The sequence below is a fragment of the Phocoena sinus genome, chromosome 11 (assembly GCF_008692025.1).
Source record: "Phocoena sinus isolate mPhoSin1 chromosome 11, mPhoSin1.pri, whole genome shotgun sequence".
In the NCBI taxonomy this organism is placed as follows: Eukaryota; Metazoa; Chordata; class Mammalia; order Artiodactyla; family Phocoenidae; genus Phocoena; species Phocoena sinus.
This window is the reverse complement of record NC_045773.1, coordinates 22,699,817-22,719,604: the sequence shown is the minus strand read 5'-3', so window position 1 is coordinate 22,719,604 and position 19,788 is coordinate 22,699,817. Positions and strand designations below refer to the sequence as shown.

The 19,788-nt window shown below is 37.9% G+C and overlaps 1 protein-coding gene across 2 annotated transcripts in view; it reads right to left on the bottom strand.

Moving 5' to 3' along the window:
* SUCLG2 (succinate-CoA ligase GDP-forming subunit beta) overlaps positions 1–19,788 on the bottom strand; it is a 269,606-nt gene that overhangs the window by 118,701 nt on the left and 131,117 nt on the right. The window contains exons 5-8 of one of the 2 annotated variants that reach the window (XM_032649210.1): positions 18,069–18,221; positions 16,476–16,565; positions 9,070–9,166; positions 512–673 (exon numbers count right to left, since the gene is read on the bottom strand). In XM_032649210.1, coding sequence (XP_032505101.1) covers positions 512–673; positions 9,070–9,166; positions 16,476–16,565; positions 18,069–18,221 — 502 coding nt within the window. The remainder of the gene's footprint in view (positions 1–511; positions 674–9,069; positions 9,167–16,475; positions 16,566–18,068; positions 18,222–19,788) is intronic. The other variant, XM_032649211.1, reaches the window with a different exon arrangement.

Genomic DNA, 19,788 nt, shown 5'->3' with positions numbered 1-19,788 from the left:
CCTGAAACTTTAGTATAATGATTAAAGTATTCATTCTCTTCTACTTCCTCTAAGAAAGCAATTTATCTTAAACCAAGATTTCAGAATAATTCCTAGCATATTAACATTGACTAGAGTAGCAGAAGTTCTGACCTTTACTAATCAAAGTTTAACTGAAATACTTTAATGTTGTGGTCCTCAACTGGGGTGACTGTGCTTACCAAAAGGTAATGTCTGGAGACATTTCTGGTTGTCACAACTGGTGACAATGCAGCACAGGAAAGCGCCCCACAGTCAAGAATTATCCAACCCAACATGTTCATAGTGCCAGAAGTGAGAAACCCTGCTTTAAACTGGTGACCACCAGCCAAAATGAACTTTGGGAAGAAATTTTGGGTTGTTTCTTAAGAGTGTTTGGCTACAAAAATCTCATATGTTTACTTGCTATTGGGAAATAACATTTCAGAAACCAAGGGGCCCTAAATTCTGCAAAAATCCACAAACCATTCTTTTGATATAACTGCTTTCTTACCAAAGCACGCAATGTTCCCGTCCAGTCCTATGTATTTTAGGTCGTATTTGGCAGCTTCATTTTCAATGGGTTCGTTCTCTGATTTGTCGTCCATAGCAAATATGTCCTTTTGTCGGAATTCTGCATTGTCATCAAAGTTTATCTTGGCATCAAAACAGACAACTAATTAAGAAAAAAGAAACATACCTAAATATCTCCTAAGGATCTATAAATTAAGTTCTTCAGGCTGACAAGCGCAGGAGAAAGAAAGTCAAATATTGTTATTTTTTCTCATGCTTCAGGCAGGAGAAGCTGTTATGGCTTTCTTGACCTTTAAACTTTAAGGCTACTAAGACAAATATGACATGGTCCCTGTTTTCAAGGGACTTACATCCTAATAAAAAGCATAATAATTTGTATCTGTTGGTTTCTATAAAATAACAATGTAAGTTGCCATTACTCATTAAAAGCTACAGACTGGCATAGCTACATACAGATTGGATTTGCAATTTTTATTACAGTTCTTATTTTTAGTATTTAACCTTTCACTTCAATGCAAGGAGAGACTAGACAATAACGCTTAATGCTGTCCCCCATGTCCTTCTTTTGATGTTGCAAAGTGAAGTTTTTATTTAATCAGTATCCTCACTAATATGTCTAAAAGATATAGTGGAAAGAACACCAGGCCAGAATGAATAGATTTTTTAAATTATTTGATCCTTAACTAAATCTGTAACTTTGATAAAAATAATCTACTTTCTTTCTGGACCTCAGTTTTCTTATTTGAAAAATGGAAACAACAATCCCTAGACTGCTGATACACTTACTCTGGGGTCTGCTAAAACTAGACCATCACCTTGATGTGAGCAGGACCATCTTATGACTCTTGTGATTCAAGATACAAAACATTAAGAGACCAAGACTAGTCAGTTACAATGGAATGTTGCCAGGCATTATTAGCACCACTGCCTCCACCCTCTGGTGCTGGCAGAAATCTCTAACTCTTTTTACTGGCTAGGAGCCCTGGACACAGTGAAACCCACTCAGCAACAGGGAGGGACCACAGAGTTTTCCTTGATTTACAGATCTTCCACATGTACAATCAGGTAGCGACTGCAGTGGGGATGGGCAGTGTGCTTGGTGTCTTGGATCTGATCTCTTTTATTAGATCCCTTAGAGTAGAAAGTAATTGTCTATGATGACATTCCATCATAACCTTCTTTTACCCTGCCTGGGATATCAACAGGCAGGGATCTCTGACCATGAATTTAGATATTACCCGTTCTCCTCCAGCATTGCTGATAGGCACCTAACTCTTGACAGGGAAAGAACCACCTTCATATATTTCATTCTAAAGTAATGACCATGGTCTGTTAGTCCCACTTGCTTCCTATGAAAAGAAAATATTATTATATTGTAGCATCCTGGAGTTAAAGATCCCAGGTAGAGGTTTTTTCCAAGGGTCTCTCTACCACAATAATTGAGCACTTTGGTACAAATCCGTGCAGAATTGTCATATTAACATCTAAGAATTCTCAGCATAAATAAAAGTCCAAACCACAGATTACTTAAAGTAGCACTGACTGACAAGGGAGAATCTTAAATGGAATTTAATGTCTGCCTGAGTCCTTTGTGTTGCCACAAAATGTCCAACCCCTTTACCCACACATTGTGAATATACAGAGCAAATGAGTAATTATTTTCCAGAAAACTGAAATCTTGAATCAGGTCAATGTATGTATGTCCAAGTGCTTTTAGAAATTAAAATCACTGCATAAATAGGAAGTAAGTAAGGCAACTGTAAGGAGTAATGAAAAATATCCAAAACTGAATTGCCACCATTAATGCCTAAATCTTTTTTGGGGAGGGTGGCGCTAGAGGGGGGGATAAAGTATTTTAAGGAGGTACATGGATTCTGTTAGACACATATTTGTTAAACCTGCTCAATATTTTTAAAATGGTCCCAAACATACAAAGGGCTTTCCTGCCTTACAATCTCAGTTCATAATGTTATGAAAGTTTTCCCTTGAACTTGACCATTTAACGCAAACTCTAGCATCAAAAACACCTGGGTATGAATTATAACTCTCACACTTCCTAACCAGGGGTCCATCGTGTCTCTTAAGCCCAGTGGCCCTGTCGTCAAATTGGGACCAGAATATTTTCTACTGCACTGTATTGAAGGAAGGGGAGGATGCATGCAAAGCACTGAGCCTCACTGACAGCTGCCACTCACTGGTTATTTTTATTATTACCAACGCCATCCTCTACATGCACAGTGCTTTCTTAGGGCTTCAGAAATACGACAGGTCCTTATGGGCCAGGCTACAGGATTCTCTTCTCTTCCTATCACTAAAAATGACCTGTACTTTGTCCCATTCCCTTATAATCCTAGAATTCTGTTTAGAGTACATCTAAACTAATGCCTACTGGAGTTACACATGTACAGGTTACCTATGGTTTTCAATAAAAATACGATCTTCTGAATACATCAGAATTTTCCCACAGGAAGGATTTTAATGGTTCGCATTCATTTCAGGCTTTGGAACTGACAGAGAAGGAGATTTTGCCTAAAGGATGATGATGAAAGAGATGACTCTGGTGATCCTTGAATCACACCACACCGTTGCATAAGGCCAGGGAGGCTATAGATGTGTCTAAAACAGCCCCTAGTGAGACTCTAAGTCAGGCAGTGGCAGAGTACAGCCCTTGGGCCAGCTCACTGCCTGTTTTTGTAAAGGTGGTTTTACTGGAATTCAGTCACAACCATTCATTTACACACCTCTATGGTTGCTGTCCCAAAACAACAGCAGAGATGAGTGGCTGCAATAGAGACTAAATGGCCCCCAAACCCCAAAATATTTACTAACTGGCCCTTTACAGAAAAAGGTTGCCAATCCCAGCTAAGCCACAGTTCTCATCACATCTGTATCCTACTTTAACAACTGAAAAAACAGTCACAGGTATCATATTTGTATGAGTGAAGGAGAAACTTAGGAAAGTTCATCATACTAGTGTGAAAACAAAAAAGTATGACAAACAAACTAAACCAAAACTTTCAGCTTGCACAAAAGAAGTAGATCAATCCCTGAATACTGATTGACTCTTATATGCTAATTTCCCCCTGCAAGACCCCTCCAAGTACACTTTCAGAACTGGTGGGTTAAAAATGGATCGTCTAATTCAAAAAGAGTCACGTACCACAATGTCCACTGCAGCACTATTTACAATAGCCAGAACATGGAAGCAACCTAACTGTCCATCGACAGATAAATGGGTAAAGAAGATGTGGCACATATATATAATGGAATATTATTTGGCCATAAAAAGAAACGAAATTGAGTTATTTGTAGTGAGGTGGATGGACCTAGAGTCTGTCATACAGGGTGAAGTCAGTCAGAAAGAGAAAAACAAACACTGTATGCTAACACATATATATGGAATTTTAAAAAAAAGATTTTGATGATCCTAGGGGCAGGACAGGAATAAAGACACAGACATAGAGAATGGACTTGAGGACACGGGAAGGGGGAAGGGTAAGCTGGGACAAAGTGACAGAGCAGCATTGACATATATACACTACCACATGTGAAATGGATGGCTAGTGGGAAGCAGCTGCATAGCACAGGGAGATCAGCTCCGTGCTTTGTGACCACCTAGAGGGGTGGGATAGGGAGGGTGGGAGGGAGACGCAAGAGGGAGGGAATATGGGGATATACGTATACGTATAGCTGATTCACTTTGTTATACAGCAGAAACGAACACAACATTGTAAAGCAATTATACTCCAATAAAGATGTAAAAAAAAATGGATTGGCTATGTCAACAACAGCGCAATAAAATAAACTTCCTTGCTCAGACCTTGGCTTTTTCATTTAATAAAACAATAAACTATGGTAAAATGTATTTTTGGAGGTGCTGAGCTTGGTTCAGATATTAAACTTTTCAATGTCACATTAATGAAATCTCAATTCTATAGAAAATTCAACTCGAACGAAGGCCATTCTGTGTACAAAGTGGGTGAAAAAAACACACCTATTAATATTTATAAAACAATTTTCACCATCAAAAGCATATTGTTATATGCTTGATAGATTATACAAATGAATTTTCCTTCTGAACAAATATCAAAGAGAGCTGCAGTACTTATATTCATAGGGTGTTTTTGTTGTTTTGTTTAATGGTGTGAGATCCTGTGAGCTGCTAATTCAACAGCCTCGATAAAGAACTGAGAACGTGACTGGCAGTTAGCGGCCTCTGACCCTAGAGTTTTAACAGAAGAATGTGCCACAGAATTAAACAAAAGAAAAATACATTTCAGAGAGGAGACTCACACATAAAAGAAACAAAAATAACAGCAGGAAATAAGACTTGTCATAATTATTTTGGAAAATCATCTGTCTTCAAGTAATGTACTGAATTCGATTTGTGATAAATAACCATAACGTGCTACTGAAATGCGCTTTACCAAGATGTCTTTAAAACGCTGATACTTCCAAATTAGTCCACTTTCCGTTAAATGTTAATTTCAAGAGTTGTATACTCTTGAGAACTTTTCTTTAGTTGCTGTGAAAAGAGAAAAATAGACACTAGGCGGGAGGGAGCTTCGGAGGAAGGTAGAGAACTGAGAATGTTCTTGAAAATAGTCTTGTGTATAAAGAGAGAAACACCCACCAACAACATGGGCACTTGCTAACACAGGGTGGTTATTTAGGGAAATTAATCTGAAGAAAGAAAGGAATTTGGTGTGCCACTTAACTTTGGATCACCCAGCCTTAATTCTCTTGGAATCTTGGCCAGATAGTCAGTTTTAAATTGGGTTTAATTCCTTTAGCTCAGTGAATGGATTTCAGCTCCAACTGATGAAGATGGCTTAGAACAGGAATTCTTAACCTCAGGACTACTGACATATTGAGTGAGATCATTTTCTTATGAGAGGGACAGCACTGTGCATTGTATAATGTTTAGTGGCATCCCTGGCATCTACCCACTAGAAGCAAGTAGCATCCTGCACCCTAAGTTGTGACAGGCAAAAAAGCATGTTAACTAGATTCATTGTGGTGATCATTTCACTAGATAGACATAGATATAAATCAAATCACTGTGTTGTATACTTGAAACCAGTATAATGTTGTATGTCAATTATATTTCAGTAAAAAACTGTGTCGAGACATTGCCAAACAGCCCCTGGGGAACGAAATGCCCACCCTCCCCAATGAGAAACATTGTTTTAAAGATACCAAAGAAATGAGTGTGTGTGCAGGCAGATCTGGCTGAGAGTGGGATGAAAAGAAATAAGATATAAAATCTCACAGTGGCTTACAAAATAAGTAAATGAAGATAGGTAAATGATTAAAAACTAAAAAAACCTTGCTTTTTACTTGGCTACAGGTTTAATGAATTAAATCTGGCACTGCAATTGGACAAGCAAGGAAAATAGTTCATTTCTTTCTATTTGTTTGCTTTCATTTCAATAAAAGTTGTCATTCTCATAGACATGTTTTAACTCAATGTCCCTTTTTCCTTTGCGAGCCTTTTTCTCACCATGTGATTCCAGCTCAGTGAATGCGCTAGGTGTGCACATGTGTCCCAAGCAGGGCCAATCAGCATCATCTGAAAGGACTGTTACTGTTGCTGGAGGAGAATGATGAAAACTGAGAGCCATCTTGGCTGACAGCTCCAGAGGCGCTGGCTGACAAAGATGCTGAGTTAGAGGCAAGCAGCACTGGGCAACCAGAGAATCCCTGATTACCTTCATACCTTAAGCCAGTCTACTCCTTAAACTTCTCTGTAACACAAGTAAAATAAGTACCCACCTCCCCAGGGGGCTTTTTAACAAAAACTAGGCTGGTGTAGGTTTGTGTCACTAACAACCATTATAATCCTAACTAGTAGTCACTAAACTACATTACAGTCAGTAGTGCCAACTTATATTGTTTGAATCAGACTATTAATCACATTGGAAAAAATCGTTCTTGGGGTGTACCAGAAATTTCCCCCTGGTGACCTAGCAGCGTAGATGTTATCAAGGCCAATGCTATTCTTTCTACCGTGTGTCATCTACTATGCATATATATGACCATTCACCTGGAATTTTAAAAATGTTCCTCATCAAGCAATAGAAGACTGAAGAAATTCTTTTACAAAGAAATTGTGTAATGAATAAGTTTAAAACTTTTTAAAATAAAAAGTTTGGTGTAATGCCAAGCTTCTTAAACTTCTAAATTAAAAGAGTAATCGTTAAGTCAAGGTTTTAATGGGGAAGGTTATATGTTTTGCTATTACTGATCTAAAAGAAAAAATTTAAGTATTCTGATTATAAATATTGTCAATATTGCTAAGGTAGAAATGACTACTATTACAGCTCCTAAATAAAGGATTGCTTTAGGGAAATGTGACAATGATGAAGATCAATTTGTACATTTGGTCATTCATCAACGTTTCCTAATTGGGTTTAATTTGACTACTGCTCATTAGGAGTTATAAACCAACACACTTATTTAATTGTGATTATAATTCAATAGCTATACAATGAACAAATTAATAGCTGAAGATAATTTTGCTCTTAAAAATATCACATAAGACTTACGTTTTAATGAACTATATACATGGAATGTATTTTATGATTCCTTTGAAAAAGCTCAATAATTTTCCTTTCTCTTAATAATTAAAAAGAAAACTTCAGATTTTACGAGGTTTTACCAACACTCTCTAGGAAAAGGTTCTTGTAGCCCTGTTCCCTGCTGCCAGACCACAATCTGTGACCGACAACTTCCCAAAGGGATAAATGAAAATGCCATTTTTATCCCACTTGATGGCTGAATTTTTTTTGTTAATATGAAATAACCAGGTTGCTTGTGCGTATTAGCTTGAAAAGCAATATATGACCTTTAAGAATTTAAACTCAACTTCCTCTCTTGGATTTAATTATCAGCCACTCAATGCAGCATGAATTTTAACTGATATTCCCAAACTGGAGACTACTTCTAGATCACTCTGATGAAAGCAAATTAAGTTTAAAATGGAAAAAATAGAAAATAAGGCAGGTCACCATAAGTTAGTCTGGCATATCAGAATCAACATGCACACCAGACTCCAAAAGACAAGGGTTTGAATCCCAGCTCCAGTAACTAGCTGCCCACAGGGAGGCAAATTCATTCTTCAATCTTCTATAAAATGGAGATAACAACTCCTAACTCTTCAGAGTTATGATAAACAATAAAAAAAGAAGACACATAAAAGTTTAACACAGTGCCTGATGTATGAGTTCCAGAAACAATTTTCTTCTCCTCTCTATATCAAATACTGATTATTTTACAGCCAAATGCAATTTTTCAAATATTTCAGCATAAAGGTAGTTCGCTTATAAATGACCAACCACAGAATTTTATCTAGTGGTCACTTGTGTAAACCATGCAACCTATTAATTTCAATGGTTTCCTAAACATGAGCTCTTTGCCTGTCCTAATCTGAAATCTTTAAAAACAGAAAAAAAAATAGTTAAAAATATAAAATCTATACCTTTCCTAGACCACTTCTATACTCCTTGAGAAGAATACATTTTATGAATGTCAAGGGCCAGCCTATTTTGTATCTAACATTGGATGCTTACACCAATCACCTCATTTAGACAACTGCCCTACAAGATAGGTATCATTTTTACCCACTCTTTTGGACTTATGAACAAAAACAAACAAACAAACAAAAAACAACTGAGGCTTAGCCCACATGTGTGGCTGGAACACAGCAATCCCAGGCCTCTCTGGGTTCCAAGGACATGGTATTTTAAATTTTCTGAGTCTGACTATACAATCTCTGAAATATACTAAAGAGAAAAAACTGTACCATGCACGCTGGTCTAGAACTTATTTGTATTTGCACATAATGGGCATTTATTAGTCCAATGGCAAATCCTTATTTACTGTCTGCTCACAACATGCTAAGCAGCAAACAAGATACTGGTGTTGAAAGATACTAAAAAAGACAAGGTTCATGAAATTTACATTATCACTATCCTATCCCCTTGATATTCCACCCCCCCCACCATAAACACATGCACATTTTCAAGCTTTTGCTATCAAATTAATAAGACCTTACTGAATACTTGCTGTATGCAAGACACGGTGCAAGGGTGGTAGGTGCTGAGATATAAGACAGTTATTGATACACCACAAGTACCCAATGGGAAGAAAAAACCTTCTCCACAAAAATGTCTCCTTCTCCCACCTGAAGGGAAAGCTGCTAACCAAGTAACGGGAAAGAGTTTGACAATGGAAACAACGGGAAAGAGTTTGACAAAGAGTTTACCATGTAGCAGCAGTGAGGGGCATGAAAACTAGAGGGTGATGGTGGATGGATGTTTCTAAATAAAACAAGAAGTAACTTTCCTGGAGGCTTGGCATTTGGCTACAAACAAACGCAAGGGCTGAAATCTTTAACTGCATCATGGGAGCGTTTGAAACTATGGCAGAAATTAAATTACTGAAGGAAATTAATGCAAGGCTGCTACTACAGTCTTTTTGTACAATTGATAGTTTGCATAAATAATTACATTAATTTGTTTTCTCTTTTTTTTTTACCTTGTCCTTCTGGAGTTTCACCAAAGGGATTCACTTCCACCTGAGTAGCATCAATTTTCAGGAAGAGATTATACAGCTTCTTAATTTGATCTGCAGCCTAAATGTGATCAAGTGAAATGAAATTACATGAAAGCAGTAAAAACAACACATTTATTTTGCTGGACTAGTGAAACCTTAAAAATAGCAAGTTATGTCTTTATTTTCAGTTAGGTTTTCTGAAGGGAAAAACAGAAAAGCATAATTATTTTAATTTCTATTGCTATTCATTAGAAGGAATTGCTCACCTTTCTTCCAGACACCAGGAAATACCATTATCAAGAAAACAAAATATTTTCAGTACGGCCTAAAAACGTTCTTAATCTTTTTGAAAATTATCATGTCCCTATTAGGTGAGCTATAGCACCATATGAGCTACAATCATTAATACAAACAAGCTCCATTTAAGTAAAAGGTAAACATGATTTCGAGAGTTTATATTGACAAGGTTTTCCTTATTAGGCTGGAATAAAACTGTTATTATATTCATCAATCCAAACCTATAATCTATGAAAAAACAATTACTGAGTGTCTAATGGAAATAGTTGCAAAACAGGAAGATGAAAGTCCCAAATGGTAAACTTTCTAAATAGCACACTTCAAACTAAAAACCGTTTGTTCCAAAGGCATTAACCACAAAGAGCAAGAATATCCACAGTTTCCCTGGTGTTGTGTCCCTGACTTCATCTTTCTCACTCTGCTTGAAATTCACTGGCTCATTCATTCTTTTCAACCAACATTTATTAACTGCTCATGTCACAGCAGGCTGGCATTGTGTGAGCCGGGGCTTGGGGAAGAATCACAAATGAGGCGTGACAGCACCCTGGAAAGCTCGCACCTGCAGTGAACACAGCCTGTGATGCAGCACAGTGAGACTGTGCAATGGGCAATCAAGGCTGAATGCTGGGGTTCGGTCTCATTCTTGGCTCCGTCTTATTTCCCAGCCATGGTTTTCCCATTGCTACATTTTTGTTCATTGTTCCCATCCTGCCTTATTTGCCCTCAGATTCGTTTCTGGCTTTTCCCCATCTCTACTCTGTATCAAGGGAGCTGACACTTTCAGGCTGTGTTTCCAAGGCTCCTGGGCCAGCTGGCTTCAGTTCAGCCAGTGGAAAGCAGCGGTGAGAGACAGGAGGTGGGAGGAAGGAAAAAGAGGGGTATCTCTACCCCTTTCTTTCTGTCTCCTCTGGCTTTAATTCCCACCAGGGTCCCAACTTCTGTATCCCAAAGTCCAGTAATACCACTGCCTCACTTTGTCCCTTGAGCACACAGGAAGCAACAATTTCCTGCTGTTGTTTAGTTCTGCATTGCCTCTCTGTCCACTCTGAAACTTCTCTGCTCTCACAGCACCTACATAACCAATTACCTAGAATAAAGTTCCACTGTGGTAAATACTAGTGATTTCTTTGTTCTGGTATTGAGTAAAGAACTCCTGGAGATGTATGTAATTCATATTATCTTAATTTATTGTATATACATGTGTAAACTTCTTTAAATCCTAATTTCAAAGCCAGTGGACATAAACAAACATAATGAGTAAAACTGAATATTTTTTAATATTATTTTTTTTCTGGCTAGATAGTACATGTACATGATACAAAATTCCCAAGGTACACAAGGGTCTTCCCCAGAACCTTCACCAGACTCCCCAGCCACGTAGCCCCCATCTGTCCTCCTGCAGCAGCCACTTACAGCTTGATGCTTCGTTAAGCGATACAGCTATGCGGGCTTCCCTGGTGGCGCAGTGGTTGAGAGTCCGCCTGGCGATGCAGGGGACACGGGTTCGTGCCCCGGTCTGGGAAGATCCCACATGCCGCAGAGTGGCTGGGCCCAATGAGCCATGGCCGCTGAGCCTGCGCATCCGGAGCCTGTGCTCCACAACAGTGAGAGGCCACAACAGTGAGAGGCCCATGTATCGCAAAAAAAAAAAAAAAAGAGATACAGCTATGCATATGCAAGTATACACACTCTGCATTCATCTTTTTTAAGAAACCCAACTTGGTTCTATACCTTGTTTCTTTATTAATAGGTTTCAGAGGGCCTTCATCAGCAACACAAAGAGAGCAATCTTGTAAATGGCTGCATGATATTTTACTGTATGGATGTATCGTAATTCATTTAACCTGTCTCTTAAATAATGGTCATTTGGTTTCCAGTAGTTTGACATTACTTCAAATGCTGCCTTACCTATATCTGTACATATATATCGTACATATGATTAAACATCTGTAGGATATATTCCCTGGAGTGGAACAAAAATGGGTGAGCATTTTACATAATAAAAGATTTTATTAAATTGTTCTTGGTAAAGGCTTTCACTAATGTCTTCTTCTACAAACCAGCATCAGAGGTTGTTTTTCTACTCACAACCATCAGCTATCTGGATCTTTCAGAATGCTAGGTAAAAATGGGTACCTCATATATGGTTTTAATTTGAATCGCTCTTACTGTAAATGAATCTGAGCATTTCTCTGTGATATTGAAGCATCTGTATTTCCTCTGCTGTGAATTTTGCCGATTCTTCTGTTGAGATTTTAGTATTTCTCATTTTAATTTATATGAGGCGTTTTTACATGAAGGAATTTAGCTCTTAATCTCATAGAAATTGCAAATATTTTTGCCCTTTAACATTTATCTTTTGCCCATATTTTTGTTACTTCTGCTGCATGGAAATTTGATAATAATAATGTCATTCTTGGCTTCTGGCTTTGTGCTGGACTTGAAAAAGGTTGGTCCCACCCTCACAATTCTACCATTATTTTTTCAAAAACGTTTTAAGAATTTCTTTATTTAATGTTTACTCTATTTTTATAAATGCAAACAGATTTTATTTGAGTTACAGTGTAGAGCAGATTAAGTGACTCACTGCTGAATATTTTTTGTATTTTTAGGGATCTTCCAGGTTATCAATATGAGCGTGCAATGTGAGCTGCGTAAGAGAGGCATGATGTCTACCCTGGTCACCGTGGCATCCACCACAGTTATTCAGCCTCTGTGCAGAGTCAACACAATAAATAATGGTTGAAATAATCATTAATTTAATAATAAGGATACACTGCATAACAGAAATAACTTCTGTGTGCATACATATATAAGTTCTTATCCCAGCTACTTCAAAACTTTTTAATACGCATAACATAAAATTCACAAACTCAACCATTTTTAAGTGTATAGTTCATCAGTGTCAAGTACACTCACAATGTTGTACAACCAAGCTCCAGAACTTTTTCAGAATCCTGAAAACGGAAACTCCGTACCCATTAAATATCAACTTCCCATTCTCCCCTCCCCCAGTCCCTAACAACCAGTCTTTGACTACTCTAGATACCGCATATAAATGGAATGATACATGTTTGTCTTTTTGTGACTGGCTAATTTCACTTAGCAAAATGTCCTCAAGGCTCATCCACACTGCAGCACGTGTCAGGATCTTGCGAGGTTGAACAACCTTCCACTGTATGTATATACTACATTTTTTTTGCCCATTTATTTGTCTACGAACACCTGGGTTGCTTTAAAACTTCTAAAGCTTACATTAACCTAGCTTAGCATGAAGGCTGAATTTTCTCGTGTTACTGCCATTGTAGTTATACATTGACACAGCACTTGGGGGGCATTCGTTATTACAATTGTTTACTATTGTGTAAAGGCGGACCATAAACATTTTTTGAAGCATGACTAGATCTATGCTGTAAGACCTACAAGGGGTATATGTTATAAAATCTGTGTTGTAATATCCACAAGGGAGATCCAGCCTGGCTTGGAGACAGAACGGGCCTTATTCCAGAGGCTATACACCAAATGACTACAAAGGCTCTCCAGGCAAAGCGTCGTCAGTCTGCCCAGGTGTAATAATAGGAAATGGCAAGGCCTGTGGCAAGTTGAGCTGGCTCTCCTGCTTTCTAAATGTGTTCAAATTTAAAAAACAGATTAAACACAGTCAAAGAAAACATCCTGCTAGTAAATGTGCAGTTAGCCAGCTTGCCACTACCACCTACTTCCTCAGTAACCATGCTGTACGGAATATTTGTTTTGTTTCTTTTTTGCCACAATTAATGTTATTTTATGGTTATTTGTTAAGCAATCAAAAAAATTAAATGCCTAACATCATATATCGTGAGGGCCATATGCACGAAACCCTGACAAATTTACCAACGTCTTCAAAAATGTTTTAACAGGTTAAAAAAATTTTTGAAAAACTTCTCTTGCACTCCAGGAATTAATATCATCAACATTCATATATGGTTCTTAAAGGTAGCCAGAGGTACAAACCACACCCAGAAGGGTTAATGAGCTTGTATTAACTTGGTTTATTGGATATTTTCATCAGCTTAAATCCTAGAGGTGCATGCTACCAATTCATGGTGCCTGTTTTTAGAAATGAATAGTATAGATGATAAGAGATGCTTGAGGAACTTGCGGATTTTAGTCATATTCAGTTTTCCCATGGCTTCAGTCTTTTCAGTCAGCTCTTGCTGAAATGTATTTTCACGAGGAACATATACTTGGTAGGTTTTTACACAGGATGATGTTTATTTTTGGTTAAACCTAATATTAATACATCATATTTTAGAGACAACAGGCATGAGTCACAGGAAAGATATTAATAATTTTATAAGAGAATCATTTTATATGTCGTTTGTCCATGAGTGAGGCACCTCCAAAGGCCCAAACCACATCCTAAATGAAAATCAAGTAACTTTCAAAGTCACATTGAGTCGAGGGGCCTCTAAGATACCATTTCTTTACCAAAAGATCACCAATGGCTGATCATTTAAATAAATGTTTCCTCCTCTCAGGTGGCTCCTCTGCTCACAGTACACTGAGCCCCATGACTGGAGGAAGCGCTGTAAAGCAGAGGTCCCTAAATCTACAGCTCCAAAAGTTCCCCGTGCTGCTACGCCATGCACTCCACGTTCTACTGTACAAATATAAACGGGGGGCCCCAGATGAACAAATGTGGACACAACGACAGCTGAGATCTCTCTCTCTCTCCTTCACACCCCCCCTCCTGTGTTCACTGTCAGAAGGCCGACCACTGCCCTCTGAGCCCCTAGGAAACAATGGCTAGTTATCACCTCTGTTCGCCAGGGTTCAGCAGATGACCTTGGTCCAACTTTGCTGAGCAAATGAAGATTTAAAGCCTTTCATAGAGACAACAATGAAAAAAGGAAAAAGAAAAAAACCTGATTTAAAACACTTCTTTACTTTCCTCAGTATATTAAGTCAAAAATATAATGACAATATAGCTACTAATGACCCCTGAGAACTTGCATGTTCATCTTCCTTCCATAGATAACTCACTTAAAACCTAGAGTGTTTAGGGTACTGGGAAGACATGATTCAGTCATTTAAGAGCTATAAATAACTTAATTGTCTCTTACATTATGTTGGGGGGAGGGACTGATGGTGTACATAATACTATTATTGCCTTCTCTAGAACTCTGTTATGTTTACCTCCTGAGTTTTCAAGCCATGTGGTCAGCAGATTTTATCCACTCCAAATTTATTCTCTTGTCACTTACAGCTACCCATCCCTGACTCCCTAGGAATCTCTTCCAAGTGGACATCCTAGATGTGTTATTTCACTTATTCATGCATATGACAGATGTTTCTTGGGCATCTAATATATTTGCCAAGCACTTTGTTGGCAACACAGTAGTAAGCAAGATTCACCAAGTCCCTGCTGTGGTGCGGATGAGAATCCATCAAAGGTGACTGCAAATGTCCAAGAGAAATACAGATGTTAAAAGGGGTACAGAGGATGTAAACAGGGTTACTGAGCACATTCTGGAACTGACTGTAGGACAGTGTGGCTAGAACACAGTGACTACATGGAGAGTGGCTCTCCGTGACCACCACCCAGACACAAGAAGCCATTAAATAAATCTCACATGATCAGCTAATATAGTTAGTGGCCTCATACTCAGGAAGTGAAACCAGCCACTGCAGCCCTTACCCACAAATCCTCCATTATCTCTTTTTCAGCAGGTCACTAACCTGGCGTCTCTTTGCCGGTCTCGGAAACGACAATTAATTCCTCTAGCTGTCCACTGAAGCCTGGCCCTTTCTATTTCCTACTGAGGTTTAGTCCCCGATGATCCTGTTTCCTACTATCATTTTGAACCTTTAGCTTTCCACTGGAGCCTTTTCCCCAGTCTTCAAGTAAGTGCTGTTCTCTCTAATTGAAACAAATATATTTTAAAGTTTTATTCTGCTTCACCCTTCTAGGACTTGCCTTATTGTTACCCTTTAAACTTCTAGAGATAGAATCAATTAAAAGAAAAAGTAAAGGCAGGAAAAAAAAGAGTGCACAACTGACTGTTTTACTGGAGGAATGTTACCCAACTAAATTAAAGGAAACTATAACAATCCTAGAGCTCTAGGACAACACACACACACACACACACACACACACACACACACACACACACACACACACACATGCATGCACACAGAGGATGAAGGGTTATCAAGGTGGCTCCTCTAAGCAATGGAAGAGGAAAACAATAGCCAGTAAATTCTTCTGATTTAATTGTGAGATAAGGAAGCTTGCCTAGGTAGACATAAAATCAGGCTCTATGGGCAGGACCAAGGGCAGTGCAGGACTGTGATGCTCAAGACAGACTCTCTCCCTTAATATTAATAGCTCAGAGGGTGATTTTCCTGTCTTTGAAACCAAGGGATATAATTACTAAATTGGCATAATTTAAGCTGTTTTCAGTGAAATATCACCTCTGTGCCATTAACATTCATCTCAAATGCCCATTAGCTATGAAAGAACAGCAATTAGTTAAGTAATGTATATTATTAATAACAATAATAACTGACCTTTCTGGAGTATTGAATATGCACTTTCACACATCAGGTTACTCAATCCTCATGATAACCCTCTCAGTTAGGATTTCACCACCCCATTTTACAGACGATGAAAGAGACGTTCAGATGGTCTGAATCACACATGTACTGGGTAGCAGTATAGGATTGAAACTCAGGACTGCCTGACTCTACAGCCTGTGCTTCTAACCACTATATTGCCTCTTATAATTCATGCGCTGGAGCTGCAATGCTACCAAAAAGACAAAGAGACCAACATAAATAACAAAGTGCATGTGTCTGCAGGCGACACACTCTCACACACATACATACTGATATATCAGTACATATATATATATATAAACACACATGTCATGAACATCCTCTTTGGAACATCAGGTAAATATTTTTTCATTATAAACAACTAGAGGAAAAAAAAAGAAAACAATAAATTACCCTATTTCCTGATAATCACAAACATTAGAGGCAATTAGCAAGTTCCCAAACATTTTCTGAAACACGTCAGACACACCGGCCTCCAATTGCTCAGGTACCTGGTTTTTCAAAGGCCCAAAGAAGCCTAGATTTTCGGCCATCCGCTGAGCTTGGCTGTCCTTTATCCCTTCAATAATGTCAATTTGCTCCTAATAAAAATGAATCAAATGAGCAAAATTCAGACAGTCAAATGAAAAGATTTACAACCTCAAAAGAAAATACTTAGTATTTATTTGCAAATGCGTAATTAAAGTGTGGCACCTTTCCAGAGATCTCTGAGCTGGGCCACCACAGCTGTCTATAGGGTATATTTTAATTAGCAGACCATCTATAAAACAGCCTTTCCAAAAACTATATAATTCTTCAGGGTGGCATGCTGACAAGACAATCGGAGGCCAGTTTTCACTTTTAATTACTATACAGATGGCAGTGACGAATACTTAGGCAGTTAATTTTTATGACATTTTTTGGAAGGCTTCCAAAGTAAGTTTTTCCTGCCTAATACTGCTGTTAAGTTTAGAGCTTGTCTTATACAGGTTAAATATTACCTTATGATTTAAACACTCTATCGATGATGATAATTATTAATAATACCCTAGCTCTACAAAGGGCCATTCCCTCCAAGATACTGAGTGCTGTTCATACATATTATTTCATGTATTCTCTTAACAAATGGAATGGTTTGTTTTAAATCATGTTAATTTCAAAAATGGGTAGGTATTATTGGAAAGCCACCATGTAAAGTCTCAATTTAACTTCCAAAGTAGTTAACTTAAATATGTAACATTGGTGAAAATATTTTAAAACTAATCTCCAAAGTAGTACTACCTTATATAAATGAAGAGTTTCAAGAAATAAAATCCTTGGTTTTTGGAGGGAAAAAAATCACTTTCTAAAAGGAATAATGAATGTTTCTGCTAAAAAATTTTTTTGTGATTTCTTTTTGACACTAAGAACTCACAATTAAAAGCTGGGATTATAGTTCTAAAGACCTTAGGTTTCTCTTCTTATAGTTGAGGTAGGTTGATAAGCACTTTATCTACATCACCTCATTTAATCCTTACAATTCTATGGGGTGGGAATTACCCCCATTTTCATTTTACTCATTCAAAACATGAGGCTTAGAGACACTGAGAAATGTACTGGTTAGTTAGGATTTGACTTCAGGTCTCTTTGGCTAGAAACTCATCCTAATATCAAAAACAAAACAAAAACCCACACACAAGATTTAATGAATTGAAACAAACTGATAGAATCTGGCCTTTAGAAGGATTCATTACCAGTACTGAAAGACATCAAGGCAGTCTCTAGTTCACATCTGATTTCCTAGGAGAGAATTTCTGGGTCATGTATACTGTTAAATGGGGTAGAGTTAACCAAGAGGAAATGGAAATATCACAGTCAACTTCATGGAAAGAAATGAGGGGGAAAGAAAAGGCAAGAAGGAGAAAAAAGCAAAGAAAAAGACCTTGAAAAGCACATACTTTGTATCTACCCAACCTTCAACTGGACACCCAGTAAGAAAAAGGACTCAATATCTTCATGCCTTAAATCCCAGGAACAGTCTACCTGGCTCAGACTCCACACTAAATCTTTAACAGGTTGTATAGCAACAATCAATGAACAGAGCATAGTCAGGAATCTAAACATACCTTAAAAATAAGTTCTGGATTCGAAGCTGCCACCTCTTCAATGTCAACGCCCCCCTGAGGGCTGCCCACCAGCACAGGGCCATTGCAGGACCGGTCCATCAGAATGGCCAAGTAGGTTTCCCTAGAAATGTCCAAGGCTTCAGCAACCATCACCTACCACATTAGTGGGAAAGTCAAATTAAGTCAGCATCGAGCTGATTTCCTCTTGGAAATCTATACAAACTTGCTACACAAATCAAACAGCTTCATTTTCAGGGTCTTTAAACCCAGTGAGATTTGAGAGTGCTGCTCTCATGGTGCACAGTGCCCATTTTCACCTCCTTAATTGATCCTGATAACTTGTTCAAGTGACAGGTATTCGGTTTGCCTCAAGGAACCTTCCCACTTTAATCGTCTTTTTCTTCTTCCTTCGGAAACCCTGACACTTAAGAAAAACTCCAGGGAAGCAGCTGTTATTTTAATTTGAGACATTAACAGTACATATATATTACTACACTGATTTTTCTCAGATTGCACTGGTAGAAAACCAAGTTTGGTTGCCAAAGAAGGATTCTTTTTATGGTATGTCTGATGCTTCCTATGTTTGAATACTTCTGTCTCTTGGATCACTGTATTTTTATTTCAATTTATACTTTCTTTTAAATTACAAACATAATATTTGCTTGTTTGAAAATAATGCAAACGATACTAAAAGTATACAGAGGAGACAGTGAAAGCAGCTCCCTGCTGCACATACACACCCCTTGGGCCCCAGTAGTCAGAGTGATCACGAGTCCATATGGAACCTTTGTGATAATCAGAAAAAGTCATCCCTTCCTCTATGAGGATGTGGTCATATTCCAGGACCATGAATGGGCAGGAGGCAAATCAGATGGAAGGAGTTCTTTCTCCACACATGTGCCAGACAGGTGTCCTTTTGCTCTGCACGACCTCAACAGAGGCACGAAGCAACCCTGCCAGGAAAAACCACTACTAACTTTTACCTCTTCCCTATGTGTCTGCAAGCATTAGTCATGGAATCTCCTGCACACAGATACATATTATACACGCTTGAATGCCTTTCTTTCTTCCTTTATGTTCTTAATCTTAATACTACAACTTGGATTGTACATGGTTTTCTCTCTTCATTGTGACTACACAGTACTTATATGTCAATATTTATTTGACCATGTCCCTGATGACAATTTATGTGGACTCATGTTTCTAAAATGCTGCCTCAGTGATTATTTCTGTACGTATAGCTTTGCTCCATTGTTTTAGTATCCCTGTGGTCAAGGTATATAAAGGTAAAATGGCTAAGTTTTATATTGTTCATATTTAAAATTTTGATAAGTACCATTAAATTTCCTTGGAGAGAGAGGCTGTACCAACACTCCCAACAAAAATAGTAACAGATGTCTTGGATGCTTTTTAAAAGAAAATAAGAATATCCATGAAGAATCAGTACTAGAAGTGAAAATAATAAAATCACATACATTGCTTTTCCTCAAAGTTCAGAAATATGTTTCACAAAAAATGTTACTGATTAAGTGACATTAGATTTTAGCTACCCAGAAGCCACAAAAGCATTAATTTTTAAGTCACATGAAATGTGATAAGTATATGATGATCTAGAAAGCTATAACGTAATGAATACAGAACTTCTTTTCACACCTTTATGGAATTTATGACTGGTCAAAAATAAAGTACCTTATAAGGGGTTTCATAGTGATTCTTCTAT